General features: G+C 37.6%; 3 protein-coding genes across 6 annotated transcripts in view; 1 reads left to right on the plus strand and 2 right to left on the minus strand.

Moving 5' to 3' along the window:
* The window catches only part of LOC148843133 (uncharacterized), a 45,021-nt gene extending 44,077 nt beyond the window's left edge, over window positions 1–944 (plus strand). For all 4 annotated transcript variants that reach the window (XM_088958205.1, XM_088958204.1, XM_088958202.1 and 1 more), the window contains one exon: window positions 688–944. In XM_088958205.1, the coding sequence (XP_088814331.1) occupies window positions 688–822 (135 nt within the window). In that variant the 3' untranslated portion in view covers window positions 823–944. The remainder of the gene's footprint in view (window positions 1–687) is intronic.
* Window positions 945–2,031: 1,087 nt separating this feature from the next.
* Window positions 2,032–6,775, minus strand: LOC148843134 (hydroxyproline O-arabinosyltransferase 1-like). Its single transcript, XM_088958207.1, has 8 exons — window positions 6,026–6,775; window positions 4,874–4,941; window positions 4,548–4,749; window positions 4,335–4,432; window positions 4,175–4,244; window positions 3,227–3,298; window positions 2,991–3,104; window positions 2,032–2,433 (listed from the first exon to the last, which is right to left on the minus strand). The coding sequence occupies exons 1-8, from the start codon at window positions 6,440–6,442 to the stop codon at window positions 2,374–2,376; spliced, it is 1,101 nt and encodes a 366-aa protein (XP_088814333.1). The 5' UTR covers window positions 6,443–6,775; the 3' UTR covers window positions 2,032–2,373.
* Window positions 6,776–12,857: 6,082 nt separating this feature from the next.
* LOC148843135 (uncharacterized) lies at window positions 12,858–17,712 on the minus strand. The gene is made up of 5 exons (XM_088958208.1): window positions 17,246–17,712; window positions 16,968–17,102; window positions 13,460–13,533; window positions 13,291–13,377; window positions 12,858–13,189 (listed from the first exon to the last, which is right to left on the minus strand). The coding sequence occupies exons 2-5, from the start codon at window positions 17,080–17,082 to the stop codon at window positions 12,959–12,961; spliced, it is 507 nt and encodes a 168-aa protein (XP_088814334.1). The 5' UTR covers window positions 17,083–17,102; window positions 17,246–17,712; the 3' UTR covers window positions 12,858–12,958.
* Window positions 17,713–18,184: the final 472 nt, after the last annotated feature.

The raw sequence follows: 18,184 nt of genomic DNA on the forward strand, positions 1-18,184 counted from the left end.
TTGCTTAGATCAAAACCTGCAACCTTGGCTTTACTCGGTGTGATACCCCACCTAACCTGTCTGGTCCAAGTGTGAGATTTCCAGATGAGAGATGACGTGATGCCCTGCCTCTAGTATTTTTTAAAATCATCATTTTCTTATGTTGCCTCTGTTTCTTGCCTTGAGAGTAAATTGTTGGAATTTGCCTTGGGGGATCTGGTGAAGACAATGAAGGTGGTTTGCAAATTGAGGTTTTTTCTGTCACAGGGTTCCAAATGTTGGAAAACCTTTGTGAATGCATGTCCAGTCCTGTCTCTAATTAAACAATTGAATGATTTCAAGTTTTGTAAAGAACGAACCATTGAAATTGCGTCATCTTAAATAGGTTCCTTACCCGACAGAAGTCTATCATAATTGCAGTGAAGATCTTTTTATTGAAGGTTTGTCAAATAACTGCAAGCATCGCATTAGAGCATTTACACATTTTGTGGATTCCCACTTGATTTAATTGGTCCCACAGAAGAGACATAGGTTAAAATCGCTGTTATGTTTTATTCTTGAGCTTATCTGATGTACTGTCTCAGGGTACAGGGGGCCTGTGATCTAGCGTCTAAATGATGAATTTAGATATTCTTTACTGTGTGCTGGACAAGATTTTAAATTATAGTAAAAGTGGAAGCTTAGTTCTCTCTTTGTGTGATTTTGCAGGTGGTTTTCTTTGCAGAACGGGATATAAACCCAGGAGAAGAGATAACATATGATTACCATTTCAACCATGAGGATGAAGGAAAGAAAATTCCATGCTTTTGCAATTCGAAAAATTGTAGGCGTTATTTGAACTAGTGGAATTGCTGCGGGTTGAAAAAACTCTCTTCGTGTAGTTGATTCAATTTTGTAGCCCTTTTGCTGACTTTGGAACAAACATCATTATCGATCAATCTCTGGGTTGTCAATTTTTTTTGGCATTCACGAGCATATGTTTTCATTTAAATTACCAAGCCATTACCCTTTTTGATTGTTGATGTACAAAGTGGTGGGCTTTCTTTGATGAATTTTACCTTGAAGTTCCATTTCCATAATTCAATGCTGCCAGATATACTGGTTCCGACTATCCAAGGAGCGCTGCAGACATTGAAGGTCGAATTTAAGTATCCCCCCTTTCTCTAAAACTTCATCGGCCTCCCCTGTTTTTTGACCTCTCCTGAGTTCATACATTCACTTGCTACTTAACACCTTGATTCTTGTAAGAGTCCTTCAAGCGGGACCAGTAGTATCCAAATCGACTTCTAGAACATTCAAGAACCACAAATCACCCATTGGAGATCTCTTCACTTTAATTTTTTGGTAAGGGAGCTCTTCACTGCAATAGTGTGTGGTTTCTTCATCAGCTTTTTTCAGGCGTCCATTACTTTGGTAAAGGTTTTGGTGCTGGTTATCAACTGATGCAACCCTCCTTTATCCGGGTTTGGGACTGGTGGAATTATTGGGGTATAATTGTATACTGTCATATCGCATTTTTCATTCATGAGATGGTCCCGGAACAGAGATCAGTGAACATTTCTGCAAGGGTCCGTCTATGATACTGAGAAACTGAAACAATCAACTGGTATTCTTTCATCTATAAAAGAAAAAAAATCAACCGGTAAATAAGACAATGACCATTGCAAACAAATAGAGTCCAGCTTCAATTTATTGGGTGCAATATACACAGTTAAAACATGGGAGATTTTGCAGTGACAGGTGAAATTCAACTTTGTACTAATGATAATTGGCATGGGGTTGCCACTTGCCATCAATTTGGAGCAATTAATACAACACTGAACCAGTGTCTCTATGGCATTAGCAGCATTTTATTGGATAGAAAATAGAATAGTTAACAATTACTTTGTTGCCTGAAATTTCATGCTAGAACCATAAGCATGGTAGTGAAATCAACGAATACTCATTCGAGTGATTATGAATGGTCGACATCAACTCGTCATTTTTCTTCTCTTCCTGCTAAGGAGATTCTAGAGGGACCTATAGCTTACTTTGTTTTTAGCTATTGCAGCATGATGGGGACACTATTCTTTTATTCAAGTAAAATCAAGGATCACAAAAATCAAAAGGTTACAGAACAAACGCCAAAAGACATTTATGGTATCAGATGTTCAAAAGGAAAACATACAAAGAAAAACATCAAGATTAGACATAGATTTGCTTATGGTATCAGATGTTCAAAATTTTCTGACTTCCTGCTCATCACCTGGATGTGGGTGGCAGTTCAAATGCCAAAAGACATTTATATACTTTACAAAGGTATGCCTCATATCAGCATGAATGTGGTTTGCATACACTTTTGCCATCAACCAGGGCAACTCTATATCCAGTAGGTTCACAAACTTTTCTTCTTACCTATGCTCCCCAGTTAGGAATGTTTTCCGTTGCTTCATTAATCATTTTCACCAAAGTTACCTGTCACAGAATTAGTGCTGCTTAAGATTGGTGCCGATAATTTATACAGTAAACTAAAGTGACTGTTAGGTATAAGCAAAGGGGGGTTGACTGGAAATATAGCAATTTGCAAACTGCAAGGGATCAGACAGCATTGACAGGGTCCAAACTAGCTGCCTATGCAAATAGTGATCCTATCAATCATAATTATCACTTCCCTGAATCTTCCTATTCCTTGACTGTTCAAAATAGTAGTGTTAAGTGACTGATCAACTAGAAAGGGTAATGAAACTCTTTGGTGGGTTCTGTCCTGTCATATTTTGGGTTCCACCATCACATATATGGTAACTCGGAGCTAAATTTGTTTTATTGATCCTGGAAGTCCTGGACCAAATTTAGACAATTGAGCTGTCTATAAATGACACAAAGTGTTTGCAGCTTCACAAAGCAGGGGGCAGGGATGTCATATGCAATAAGGAAACTTTTACTATCTATATTATTTTCTTGGCCTACTCCAGATATACAGAAAAACTAAAACTAAGGTAAGTAAATAAATAAATAAATGAAGGCAAACATACCACACTCTCTGGGACACCAGCAGGAGGTAAAGGAAGGTTTCTTGGAGGCCAGGTGTGGTCATATGATCTTTTGTCAAACCTCCATTCTCCAAACTTTCCATACATGAGTTTACCCTGCAAAAAACAAAACAGAAGCATGTGGTGTCATCATGCTAAGGGTTTGTTCTCTAGATCTAAATATATATCATGGGAACTTTGTGACTAGAAAGTATAAGAATTTGGTGGTAGTAAGATACCTTCATATCATAGTCACATCCATAAGTATAATGGATTATGAACTTCTTGCCTATTTCTGTGTCCCAGGGAGGCTTTTATACCACCCAAAAATGATAAAAAGAAAAGAGAGAAATACTGGTCAGTTATAAAGCTGGATACTAGAAAGCAGACAGAAAGATTGTACAAGCATGTTCTATGTAAAACTAACTAGGCTTCAAATCTTGATAGCTGCCTTTAGAATTGATGTCTAAGGGCAGCCACAAGTATATAAACTAACTAGGCTTCAAGTATCTAAACTTCCTTTCATACGTAAAACTAACTAGGCTTCAAATATCTAAACTTACTTTTTTATGTAAAACTAACTGGGCTTCAAGTATCTAAACTTTCTTTTCTCATTGATATAACCCCACCATCCCCACCCCTATTGTGGCTGCCTTTAGACATAAATTGTTCCCTAGAACTTTAATCTAAAGCATAAAAGGGTTTTTATCTGGAGCAGATTCAGATCTAGATATGACATGTAGTTACCAGGTCTGGATCTAGATCCAACTTGGATCCTACGCAGAAGATCCATAGATGGCCTACTTCAAGTTGTGGAATGTATCTAGAACAGCTCCTAAAGGGATTTCTGTATGTGGCTGATCCAATATCTAATCCAGATTAAATTTTGATCCATGTGAAAAATCAGATTCACCATTCAAATATGGGCAGTTTAACCGATAAAATATGGGACATTTAAAGGGGTCCAGAGGATTTGGTCTTGAGCACTCCATTAGCCCATACAGAGCAAGTCCAAGGATGGAATATGACATCAAATATGTTTAAAGAAGTAAGAATATATTAACTTCTCATATGCTGGCATGAACAACTCCCATTAAAAATCATTGTCATCATCAATCAGCAATTATACCGGAGTGAGAAAAATGAAGGAGAAATAGAAAAATCAGCAGAAAAAAAGCTCATAATACCTGAATCATGAAGTCCTTGTACAAGATGTTACCCACACCATGCAAAGCTGATGCAACAGCATAAGCATACCTGAATATTGATAATATGAAAATGTGGAGATAAATCAAGTCAAGAAAGTAAAGAACACAAAATTAGGTATGATTTCTGTGAGTTCATTACATCTCAAGCACCCAACCAAATGCTTTATCTGCTTCAGGGTCCTTCTTCATTGCCAAGGAAACATTCATCCAGGTTGGAGCAATCTTCATAAGAGATGCCTACCAGCATGGGATACAAAGATCAATTAAAGTTAAAGCAACATAACTTGTCTTGTAGATGGGAACTTTACCAAAAAATAGTCTTGAAAATGAGACATGTAGAAGAGTTACATACCTTACCAACAATGACTGGAGAATTCCCTATTGGGTCGATGTTGGTGATTGGCCCCTTGTTTACAGGGAAAAACTTGCGGAGAACTGTCTCATACTTTTTGGGCTCAATATAGAAGAAAGGGAATGCAGCTCCAAGACCATCCCTTGATAGGTTAGGTATGGGTTTGACAATAATATGGTCTGGTTCTGCCATCAGTATATAACTGCATTAACACAAGAAAAGATATCCATAATTTTTACAACTCACCATTTAACAAGAAATACAAAATGGTTAGGTACATGTCTTCCACAGTTCCACTAAGAAAAAGAGGGATCGATGTTTCATACTCTTCTTTTATGTTTGCTTGCTGAAGCCACTGTACGAATGCCCAAGGTCTATTTAGAACAATGTATCCCTGAAAGTGCCAATAATATGATGAAATACATGACTCATGAAGAGTCTTTTATATTCTTAGTATACACTAAAAAGCATACCAATATTACATAAATAGTAAAACTAACACCAATAAAAGTGATCAACAAAAAAACAAAAGGCTACCCTGAATAATAGGTTCTGCCACTGGGGTTAATAAGATAGGAATTGCTAATTTGTTCTTTATGCACATCAACTGAAAGTTAAATCTTCTCTCCAAGTTATCTGGCTACTATATGGTTGAACTCATTTTGAAAGTACTAGAGAGTTCAATGGAAGGGTTATGATCTCATAATGGAACTATGTTTCTAATACACACGGAGAAAGTGTACCTCTTCATCATCCAAGCCTTATCCCAACTATATGGAGGTACAATGGAAGTTTACCTCTTGCTGATGATAAATAGTTGGCATAGGCAGAGGTTTTCTAAATCTTTAACTTGTTTTGTGTTTGAAAAGCCATATTGAATTCTTATTTAACTTTTAAATTTTTTATTGTTCCTGGGATCGATTCCCTGTGGTCTGCAGGAAATGTTTTACAAGTCCTTAAGACTCACATTTTGTATTCCATGTATAGACTAAAACAATACAGGCATCAATGTCCTGATTCACAATAATACAAGAACATAGTAAGTGATGGGGGGAGACAACTATGATATAACTAACTACAACACATAGCAATTTACTAATTGCTTCCAAATAAGAAATTTGTAATTCTAAACACAGGAAGAAGACATGAACAGGAAAAGCGATTACAGAAACTTCAAACATCCTTCAGAAAAGAGAGAAGTCCAACACCGCCAAATTGCACAAGAAGGGAATGAAAAGGGGATATCAGAAGTTTAGAAATACCCATAATTCCCAATAGAAATAAAACCCAGAACCTGAAATTCTCAATAATTCCTACTTTATTCCATGAAGCCATTAGTACCAGCAGAAAAAAGAAAAACAAGTAAATCTTTAAAAGCTACACCATAATACTCAAAATTCAGTAATTAACACAAAGCTTCAAGGAATTCATATAAGAACAAAACATACTTTACAAAAACAACAGAACCCGATGGTTACCTGATCCATTCCAGCTGGAAGGGGCTGAGCAATAAAAGTGGGAATCTCATCCATGAACTTATCAGGCTTCCCAGAATGCAAAATCCTGGTAAACCCACCCATTTCAGAATTGGGTCCGTTCTTGAACTTCTTGAACCAGTAGTACATAATCCTACACTGCCATGTGTTGTACACCGAATCCGAGGCCGTGACCGCCGTGTGAAACAGCCTCTTCTTCGAATGGGTCTGTGATCGATCCGCGGGCATCTTGATGATGGGATCCACTGAGAAGATACGAGGAGACCCTGACGAGAATGCGCCTCCAGGGCCCGGGAAGTCCTGCTTGAGAGGAGCATTTGCAGAGATGATAACGTTGTATGTAATCAGAGCTACTGAGAAGGTTATGATGAGGGTGTAGAAGAAATTCTCACAACCCATCTCTCTCTTCCTTTCTACTTCAACCAGAGAAGAAAGGTTGTAGTAGAGAGATAGAGATTACAGAGAAAAGAAAAATTTTCTTTTTCTTCTCCTTGAGTTCTCTCTTCTCTTTATTGCACTGGACTTTGTCAGCTTGGGGGAGTAGTTAAAATGGAAACCAGTAAAGTAAGGAGATTCTTTGCAAAAGAGGCGTATGATATCAATAATTTAGGAAGTAGGGCTGGAATGAGCTGATATGCTGGTCAACGGTTTATTTCATTGGATGAAAATCGCAGTACTTGACTCGGGGCGTCCGGGCCAGAGTCCATGAATTCAGGTTGGCCGGATGGAGCTAACGTGTGCCGGGTGGGTTTATGTTTTTATCTTAAAAGTCAAAGGACAACTATTGAAGCTGGATGCTCAAAAGTTTATCCAGCACAAATAATTCAGTCGTGCTGGATCGTGATGGACTACAACTGTAGCTTTGGGCCTTGGATTGGCCTGGTCCAATTCAGGGCCCAGTAGTATTCAGGTCCAAGATTCCTGTGCCCACCAACACCAGGTACATGAAAGCAAGTTCTGTGAAGCGGACCCAACCCGTACCTGGTGTTTTTAATAGGATCCTGGTCCGGGTACATGCGGACCTGTCCAGGTCCGACTAGTTGATGCATGATTGCACAACCATGTTAACAAAGAGGAAGACATAGCCAGCCGGCCCAGGCCCACCCATAATATATTGCATTGATTTCTCGATATAATATTAAGCAGTTTGTCAGTGGCCCGGTGAGCTTTTCGGGTCCTAGTTGGTTGACAGTCTTACGGCCTTACGGGTTAAATGACCTAACTCTGAATCCGGTCCGAATCTGACAACCTTGAATTAGGATCCAGAGCTTGTTATCCGAGTAATTGATGCATTCTCCAGTTTGCAGGCTTCAGGAACAATCAATAAGTGCTAAGCTAGGGCCGTCAATGGGTTTCGAATTAAAAGCTCTATATCCGATTATATTATATATATTACATGTATAAATTAAAAGGAATTATTTTTTCTTGATTTTTTTTTAATTTTTGGTAATTTTAACTTTAATAGGATGGATATAGATGTAGCTGGATTCGATCTGAATTTGATCCGATTATAGGCCTTTGTTACGAATAGGCCCAGAAGACACATACACACACAAAAAAAAAAAAAAAAGAAAAAAGAAAAAGAAACACATTTTTATATATTTTAGGGATTTTTAGCCTGCACCCGCCCATGAATTGGCATCAATTCCGATCTGACACCTACCCCCAGCTGTACAGTGGAGCTAGGATTTCAGAGGTGGATTGAACGGTAAAAATCCCTATATTATGACTTTAAGAAAAGATAGTCATTTGGGTTGGGAATTAGTTAAATTTTCAATAGGCCCACACTTAGTTCACATTGACACCCCACAGGCGCCCCACATGCACATCTCAGCGTGAATTAGGAACATCTCCTATACTAGTTATTGGGAGATGTTCTCAATACACGATTGGGATGTGTTATGGGGCGCCAATATGAATTTGCCAGTACCCCAATCCAAGTGCAACATAGTTTAAATTCTTCAAATTAGGCAGCCCAACTTTACATACTACCTTATCAAATAGAAAGAGACTATTCTTTACCCTTTTCCCTTTTTACAAAATGTGCCTGGGCTTATTTCCTATTGCAGACATAGGGCTGTCAATGAGTTGGGTCTTATAGTCCTGAACCAATTATTAATCAGTTTTATGTGATAGATCCAAAACTATCCCGATTATCAATCACGGCGATTAGTCCTGATCCAATTAGACCCAATTATGCTAGAGATCTATAATAATTACCCACGATAATAACAGGTTAAAGCTTTATTTTTGATAATATAACCTTAATAAAAGAAGTGTTTCTAATCAATATTATCTTAAATTTATCCTTTTGGATATAAAATATAACAAAATTAATACAAGAACCAGGAGGCCTTTATATATTATTCACTATATCCTGACCAATTGGAGCAAAATCATAAAACCAGAACCGACATAATCAGTTTGGTCGATTCAGTTATATCGGATAGAATCAACCCTCTGACAGCCCTATGCAACAATAGCTTTTGATATAGAGCTTACAGAAGACAAGGAAAGAGAAGCTCGACAGTGGTTTCCTGAGAATTAATGGTATGCATTGAACTAGGATTATAATCCTGTGAATTGGGAAAAATTTTTATATCTATCAAAATGATTTTAATCAATACTAAGTGATTTTGATGGGTTTGAGGAATTACTAATCATCTTCATCTAAGCCCTGTCCCAAGTCCCAACTATGTGGGTTTGGCTAATGAATCTTGTTTAACCATTCCATTCTGCCCCTAATTCATCTCGCTTCTTCAATTTGTAAAAAACAGTTGCTGTAGATGGTCTTTTATCCATGTGAATAAACCACTCAACCTCTCAACCTTTTTTTTTATTTTTTTATTATTTTATCACCTATTGAATGAATTTAGATTAACTGAACACTAGGCTGTGAAACCAATGATAATGTTCCACACCAGTAATAAAATACATAGGATCCACACATTTCACAGTGGTTGGTTGTATGATTCATTTCTGACTCTCTCTCTCTCTCCTTTTAGCTTTTACCGTTTTACCACTCACCCGCTAATCTTTTCAAGAAAATGTGTTTGGTTGAACTAATCTTGACAGGGCATAGAAATATCAAAATTCAATTCAAAATCCTTAATTCCTGAAGCTTTCTCTATTGATTCTTACCAAATGAGAATGCTTCACATGATTTGATGAGCCAACTGTGACATTTAAAAATCTGAATCGGCATATCAATTCCTCCAACCAAACATCCCTCTAATATTCCATCTGCTAGACAAAGAAGTTTATTTGGAGGAAAAAAAAGAGTTGATGTAGGGCTCTTAAACCTGACATATAGAGTAGTATTTTTAACCCCATTTATCTAGGTGGTCAAATCAATCACCTGGACAGCAGATGTAAAATTGAAGAATTTACATTGCATCAGGCCCAAACCCTTAGGGTTTTGCCAGTAATTACCGAGATCGAATCTGCTTCTCACACAGGGCGCCTCACTCGCTCCTCACACGCACATCGTGCCATGCATTGAGAACATCTCCCGTACTTATGAATTATTATTCACGGGAGATATTCCCAATGCACGGTGGGTGTGCATGTGAGGCGCCCCCGTGTGAGGAGCAGATCCCGTTCTGTAATTAAGTAACACAAAGAAGCCTAGATTTCAACCTTAGGGGTAATTACTCCTGTCCCAAACGGTATAACCATTGATGTATTCAATGGTATAACCAAACATCATATCTTTCCCCATGAAAGGAAAAAGGAAGTTCATTTAGTCTGTGTTTGGTGTGACAGAAACCTTATTCAACTTTCTGTTTCTCTCTTATTTTCTGTCAAACAAAACACAGTCTTACTGTTGCATGGGCCGCATAGCCATGTCTTAGCCACAAGGCAGCCCTTGCAGCAGTGAATTAACTAGAAATGGGCCGAGGATTAGCTGCACCTTTCAGGCATAACATCTCTGAAATGAGAGTAAGAATAAATGATTTACTGAAGCATGCATATACAGAGAGTATTCATCACAGAATTCATTCACGTAGTAGTCCTTAAGAGCTGGCTTTATGAGCAAGACTAAGAGCTCAATAACACAGCCTTAGCAAAAGCACCAATTAACTAAACACCTCATCTTTATTAGTTCACTTTCACTAGTCCTTACACATTAGTAGAGCTAGTAGTACATGTAGTGGGTACACAACATAACACAGAGACTAACATGATCAATTTCTGGTAAATACTGCTGTAGTGCCTAGGACTAGGAGAGCTGGAGAGGTACTGAGGTAGTAGCAGCACAGACTATAACATGAGCGGTTCACAAAAGCTAGCAGCGGTGTGGTGGCCCGTGCGGCTCACCCGGACCAGGCGGATGTGGATGGGGACCCGGCGGACCTGGTGGCGGTGCATGGGGAGGCGGAGGGCCTCCATGAGGAGGACCAGGAGGGTGTGCATGTGGTGGCTCATGGTGAGGTGGCCCGTGAGGCGGACCTTGTGGATCTTTGGGTGGAGGGTGATGCATCTTCTTCTTCTTCTTCTTCTTGGTAATGTTGTAAAGATTAACAGGGGTGGTTGCTTATATAGTGTTTCAAGGGAAAGAGAGAGATAGTGAATCAGGCCATGCTTTTCTGTGGTAGGTTTTATCTGCAATTCATGGATAGATCCAGAATATCTTTTTAAGGATGAGTCCATTCATTGGAAATGTGTAGGTGAACATGATTTGCCCGTGAGCATTACCAACCATTCAACGCTTTTCTTAGTTCTGGATATAGACCATTCATTCAGTAGTTTTCAGTTCATTTCTCATTCAAAATATCTACATGGTGCACTGGGTCTGTTCTGCTACTGCTAATCCGATTGCTTAGTGATAAGAAGCCTGTTAATTAGCCCAACCTAACCCATATGGATCTTCACAAGAGCAACTTATTTTGGGGCTAATGAAAAACAACGAGAAAACTAATGTAGTTTCTTCAGTCAAAGCAATGAGAAAGTTAGATGCCTAGATGAACAGAACAGATAGAGATCTGTGTAGAAACAGACAAGTACCACAGATAGATCTGTCGAAGGGTTCTCTCCCTTCAATCACCACTTGTCCCATATATTTAGGGGATGTTTGGTATGTGGCTGTTTCTACTTGAAAAAGTGCCACATCAGCAGCATATTAGCATTTTGATGTTTTTTTTTTTTTTTTTAATTTGATTGAGACTATTTTGAGTTAAAACAGTCATAAAACATTTCCACTTGAAACCTAGGGGTGTTTCAGTAAACATCAATTTGATGTTTTTTTCTTTTAATTTGTTTGGTTTGAAAGAGAAGGTAGGGAAAGGAAGGGAAACTTAACAAACCTTGTATAGATTTCTACCTTTTCCTACTTTTTCTTTCAAACCAAATACAGACTAAAGAGGAAAAGGTGCCATTTGGCAAACATTTTTTGAAAGATCTTCCAGCAGACTTGATAGACAAAAGACGATGTGAGCTTTTGCATTAAGATCTTAATAGCCTGAAGACCATTTGGTTAAGGCGTGTCTTCCTGTGCGAAGATGCAATGAAAAAAGTTGAAAAACTCTATTTAAAGCTTTCTGATATTAGCCCAAAATGAACTTCGTGCATCTTTTCGGGGCGTCATCTTTTGGCGATTAGATCTTTTTCTAATCAAACAGGAAAAGACTAAAACGCAGGCTGCCGGATTTCTAAACAACCAACAGCCTGCACGAAAAGACATGCCAAACAGGGCCCCGTGCCCTGACTGATGTGACACTGAAGTGCTGATATGGATGAGAAAACACATTTTCACCAAACACCAAACAGGATTTAAAGTACAAACAGTGGTGTTTTGTGTTTCAAGTATGAATGGTGTTCGAACTCAAATCATTTTTGGAGTTTCAAGAATACCCTAATCACCATTAGATTGGAAGGCCTAGCTTTCTACTATACTAGAATCATTTGATTGTGTTGATTTTGGACCTAAGCATGTAATTATTGATCAGAGTGGGACCTATCCGATGGAGGCATTGCTGTTTATGATGGAGGGCCTTCATTATAGCATTGCTCTTGTCTTATAGAGTGTGAAGTTGTCTATTAATGATGGGGTTCTAATTTGAACCACTAATCATCTAAACTTTGTTATATCGTAATTAATCTCTCTCAGGGAATTACTGAACTAGAATTTCTTGTTTGGGAGTGCAAGTAGAACTTATAGCTTTAAAAATAAAAATGCCAGACGAGTAAAGATCATAGACAGAGAGGTTTAGGGCCAACCCAAAATTTACACGGGCAGGACTTAAGCCCGGTTTTTCACTTTTCAGGCTGGGCCTAAGGCTAGCCATTTGATATCCCGTAGCCCCAATCCTGGTCCAGCCCAAACTCAACTAAGTATATTATGCATGGATAATAATCATATCCATCAATGTTTTAAAAACCGACCCGAGGCTGAATTGTTCTTGCCTCCGGGTCATGGGTCATCAGTTGACCATCTGGGTCGAATGGGTCAATGGTCCAATTATCCAAGTTGAACAGTTTTTGACTAATCACCAGGTTTTAAGAGAACCGGACCCAGATTCATGGCCAGTGGATGGTTCAAATGGTTTGATCGGCCAGGTCAATGGCAGATTTAAAACATTGATATACATTATTCTTATTTAATGGTTTAAATTACTGATGTTAGACATAGGATTGGGGCCAGCTTTTAGGCTTGGGTTGACCTTAACTGGCTCAATTTAAGTAGAAACAATGAGCTAGGTAATTATATCCCTTTTTTCTTCTCTTCTACCAACATTTTTTTTTCTGATTTTCAAAAGATTCATTAGGTGTCATTCATAAAAAAAAAAAGAAAAAAAATCACAAAGTGTCAAAAGGTTCACAAGTGAGGCTTATCAAAAATTTCCCATTCCCTGAATGGATGTACACTTATACAAATTTCCTATGGTTTACCTGCGCTTTTTTCCTCTCTGCTTCTTACCTCCTTTCTGCTTTCCAGCCCGTTTTCTCTTTTTTTCCTTCAGTAGTAACATCTGTATGATTGTCTCTATCTCTAGATGTAGCAGGTCGCAAAAGATGCTTCACATCCAATACACCATTTCTAAAATAGCCCTCACTTGACTTCAGCACCCTGCCCTCGGTCTTGTGCTTCTCTGCTGCTTTATTAGAACTCGCATGCTTATGTCCAGAGTGTCCAAGAATCAAGCCCTAATACAAGTACAAATTTCAGCACCATAGATTTGAATGATCATGATTTACTACTTCATTAGAGAACAATAAAAGCCAATCCCATAAACCACATCAATCACCTCTTCAAGCATTTTCTGTTCTCTTTCTTTTTGTTTCTTCATGGTCACTCTTGCTACACTTAGTGGTACTCTATGTTTCTTTTGAGGCTGTGCCATCAATGAGTAAACTTCAAATTAAGACAATGTAATTGCATCGGCAGGAAAGAATGGAAATACACAAAGTTTTCACCTTTCCACCCAACTGCTCAGCTACCCTCCGATTCTCCATGTGTTTCCTCTCTTTCCATGTCATGTCAGAGGTAACTAAACCAATAAAATGTTTTAAATGAATAATTAAAAAATAATAGAAGACATACTGCTTAAGTATTGCCAATGTATACAGTCAAAAGAAGATGCAAGCATGATGTATTGGCTGTATTGATGCCTTTTTCTATTTATTTAATTGTATACTAAATCAGTGGTCATTCAAGTAAATCTATCAGGGTGATGCCTAGGTCACAAAGCTTTTTTTTTTTTTTGGGGGGGGGGGGTTGGGGGGATCAACTTATGCCTTGACTTGTGTTTCAATGTAAGAGGAAAATTCTAGGTTAAGTGCAGCCAAAATCATGCCATATTTGTATAAATTATGGTAAAGAAGTGTAAAAGGGAGTCCTAAAATACCAATTTTCAATCTACTAGTGTAAGAGAAATAAATCCAATCAGGGTCCTCTAAAATAGGGGTGTTAATAACCCTAATAGTATAGATTTGGGACACACATTCTCTGGCTTGGGCCAGATTTGGTTTGTAAAGTGCTGACCCATGTCAAGATTGGGGTAGGGTAGGTTATGGCTTCCCCAATTAGTCAGGTCGTTTACCCATGCATCTTACTATTATTGGTTAGAAATATAAGGACCTTTTGGTAATGCTACCTAACATAATTAGTGCAAAACATTGGTAAATCATATATAATTCTTAGTTCTTTTGTTTCTCACTTTATTGTTCCCTCTTCCATCTGTGAAAGGTTGGCACAGAACATTTCAATCCTCATGGTAATTTCTTAACTCAAATTTCTTATTGTATTTCTTTATTCTTGATAGTTGAGTGCCAGTTTCTCTCCATTGTGATTGATCTATTTGATAGATGGAAATGGAAATGGAAGTTACAAATGTAGAGTTTGGCAGCTTGAAAGAATTCCCCCTATATCAATTTGATGGACAATGCTGCTAGAGTTGAGGCCTATGCACCAAAAGGACTTAATAAGGACTTTAAATTTCTACCATTGTCTTGAAACCCAACCATAATTTTGTTATATGTTCTGTTGCATTGAAGTGATTGAACAATTATGTTATATATGACAATATAAAGTGTATACCCCACTTCTACAAGAGACTTTAACACATGAAAAAAAAAACATTATGTTGACCTCCTATCTTCTTTGTCCACTATAAAAAAACCATGTACAATGTTTTTGCCTTCCTGTTTATTTCTGAAATATAAAAGTGAGCATATGGATGCTAAAAATTAGCCACATGATACTCATGCCAATGGGACATCATTTAAATCAAAGAGTCATACCTTTGATGGTCCAATTTTAAGATCACTAATTACAATCAGAGGGTGAAACCATAGTAGGTGTAGGTCCACAGAAGATTCTTCAATTGCCTTCCTCAAATTCATCCATCCCACCTTTTCTCTTTCACTCTAGAATCAAAACCCCCTATATTTTTTGGTTTATCCTCTCATCTTTTTATTTTCTTAGAGGTAACTAAGAATTAGGGGTGGATTCGAGCCGAGCTGAGCTGAATAGTGTGAGGCTCAAACTCAGCTCGAGACTGTTCTACAAGGCTTGAGCTCGGTTCGAGCCAGAACCTTGAGCTTGAGCTTGGCTCGGCTCAAGCTCGATTTTGAGAAAAAATATTTTATAAAAAATATATATATATATATATATATTTTTTTTTATTTGAGATTTTAAAAAAATAAGAATTATAATAATTAATAATTATAATATTGTATATATATATTCGAGCCAGCTCGAGAGCCTCACGAGCCAAGCTCTAGTAGGCTTGAGCTCGGCTCATTGCCACCCCTACTAAGAATATTATATTAGTTCACAAAAAAAAAAATGTGGGATACACTTGAAGGATTTATAAGAATGCACAACATATGAACAACCAGTAAAGCAGTCAATCCCTAAAAAAAAAAAAAAAAACTCAGCCCAGATTTGGCTAAACCACCTGCTTTTGAATTTCAATCCTTCAGTATCCAGCTAATCCGAACTGCTCTTCCAATGGTTGATTCTCTTAGTTCGTTCAAGACATGTGCAACTCTCCGGGGTCTGCTATCAACTATTAAGCTCCATCTGATTACATTGTCTGAATCAGATGAAGGAGAGGTAACTAGAAGAAAGAAGGTTAAGAGTTCTATCCCTTAGGTATTTCCCTTTCAGCAAGCTGCAAGAGACTATGTATCCACAAAAGGGCCTCCCATAAGAGGGAGATACTCAATGGAACAGTGGGGAGTCAAAGCCTTTTCTCTACAAAAGCACAACCATTTTGGTTCTCTGTAATAGTAAGAAAGAAGGATTCAACATGAAAAATCCAGAAGAGAACTCATCTTATCGTCAACAATCTTAAAAGATAACCTTTAAGACTACATCTCCACTCTGCTAAAACTCCCCTGTTTTTTTCCCTTGAACAAGTGCAGGATTTCATCACAGCATATACCTGGATGCCTGAACATGAGTTCCATATGCTTGAGATTATAGTGCAAGTTTCATCCAAGATTTAAAGTATCAACATGATACACCCTGTATTGGGCGTATTGTATCATACTAGCAAGCCACTAATATCTAAATACAGAGAATTTGGGATTTTGGGCATTTTCAGGGTATAGCAGGCTTAAAATCAACTCCCTGACCAATTTTGGGTAAAAAGAACTCAAAAAAAAAAAAATTGTGGAATCGAAACATCGGGTGTATCGAAACTTTAAACCACGACTCCATCCAACATTTTGGCATCTGTGACCTTGTTGTACTTGGGTAACTTGCATTTCCACTGCCTCCGTGGACATTATCCAGCATTTTGATAATTCATGCTTCCACCAAAATGGAATCTAAGATCTTCTCATTCCATCATGCAAATAGCAACCATTGTAGCATACCCCCCATGTGATCGATCTTAAAAAAAAAAAATCACCATATTTTTTCACTATCAAGAGACCAAATCCCTTGAACCACTAGCTTTGAGCCCATCCACGCAGTTCTTTTTTACCTTTTATTCTATTACTTGCTTTAATCCAGGTTATTGTCCTTTTAATAACTCCATGATTAACTTCATAATCTGCCAATTCAAACAAGAATAATAGGAAATCATTTACTAATTTCACATCCTTACTCCAACAATTCACTCAGTCCATTTTCTATATCCATAAGAACTTTGGCTTCCATAATTTCTATTCAAAATTTAAACGGAGAACAACATTTCATGAGCAAGAAGATAAATCCCCTACTTTAAAATTATTTAAAGGAGTAGAAGTATAAGAACATGCAGCTTATTCATAGAAGTTACCAATTTTACTGAGAAGGGAAAAAACAATTTGGTAATAGTTGCTCCTCTCCAAGTCCAAATACGCACACACACACAGACAATGGGTTGATTCAGTTATCTAAATCTGGAAACTATAAACATTTAGTGTACAATTGAATATGCAAAAATCACAATAAAGAAATAGGGAATTAAAGAGGGAGGTAGTTCAGTACCTAAGTACTCAACGTCCTTCATTATCTGCCTAAAGTCCGGTCTTCTGTCCGCTGAATCCGTACCAACTGAGGAGGATGATACTCCTTTAAATGTTGATTTCTTTCTCTTATTCATCTCCACCAGGTTCGACTTAACTGCCAAATAAACACGATAATATATACAACAGCAATTCAGGAAGGCACTAATCAATTCATAACGTGATGCTGCCGATATTGAACTTCAAGAGAGAGCATAACAGGGGAAAAAAATTTCGAGAGAGAACAGTGCTTGCAGCTACCTCGACTTCTGGAGTCCACCGAAAACGAATAAAGGGCAGAGATGCAGAAAGCAAGAAACCGAGGGCAGGAGGATTAACAGATCAAATCTGTTTCGACCCAGTGATTATATGTCAAATCCAACCCGATCTGGCGATCTCTGTCCCGCAATGAAAGGCGGGGCAAGAGTCAAGAGATAAAAAAAAAGAGCAAGCGCGCCAGCAAAATAATATATGCTAATTTGGAAGGATCACAAGGACAAATTCATTATAAATACATATTTTCATGCACCAATCGAGGGTTAGGCTCGTTGGTGTGTTGCTGGTTTGTTACAGGCAATTCGAAGTATCGATACGTACCGGCTGATACGTATCGTGCTGGTGGCTTTCCGATATACCTCTGCAGGTTTTGACTACTTCAGAGGGTGGAGGAGTCTTAAATTGGCTCCACTCCACTGAATCGGTTTTGAAAAGAAATAAAAAAAGCAAATGAAAAAAATTATCGATATTGCCTAATACTCTCTTATTGGCATATCAGGTGTATCGATATTTTGAACCTTGATTATAACGTTGATGTGGAACCGAATTTCGTAATGTGCACTTTGAAGAAAAAGGGGTCACCAAATATCAACAAAAATCGAATCCCGTATTTGCATTTATAGAGTGCAAAACCTTGTATTTGTATTGTATTCTTTTCGAATTGAGCTTGGGGTGTTCAACAAAAACCAAAAAATCTAACCAAATAAAAAAATCTGGTTTTATATGCATTTTATATTAATATAAATATATTTTAGTAGCAAAAATAAATAAATACATATTATATTTTATGTTTATTTATATTAGGTATTTGTATATTTATTTATAATATATTGTAAATATAAAAACCCGAGAAATTGAAAAATAAAATCACCAAAAATTGAATTGATCAACCAATTGGTTTTTGTTTGGTTTCAGTAAAAACTG

Source organism: Nelumbo lutea, chromosome 8, assembly GCF_056320005.1.
Source record: "Nelumbo lutea isolate HS-2025 chromosome 8, American lotus-T2T, whole genome shotgun sequence".
Taxonomy (NCBI): domain Eukaryota; kingdom Viridiplantae; phylum Streptophyta; class Magnoliopsida; order Proteales; family Nelumbonaceae; genus Nelumbo; species Nelumbo lutea.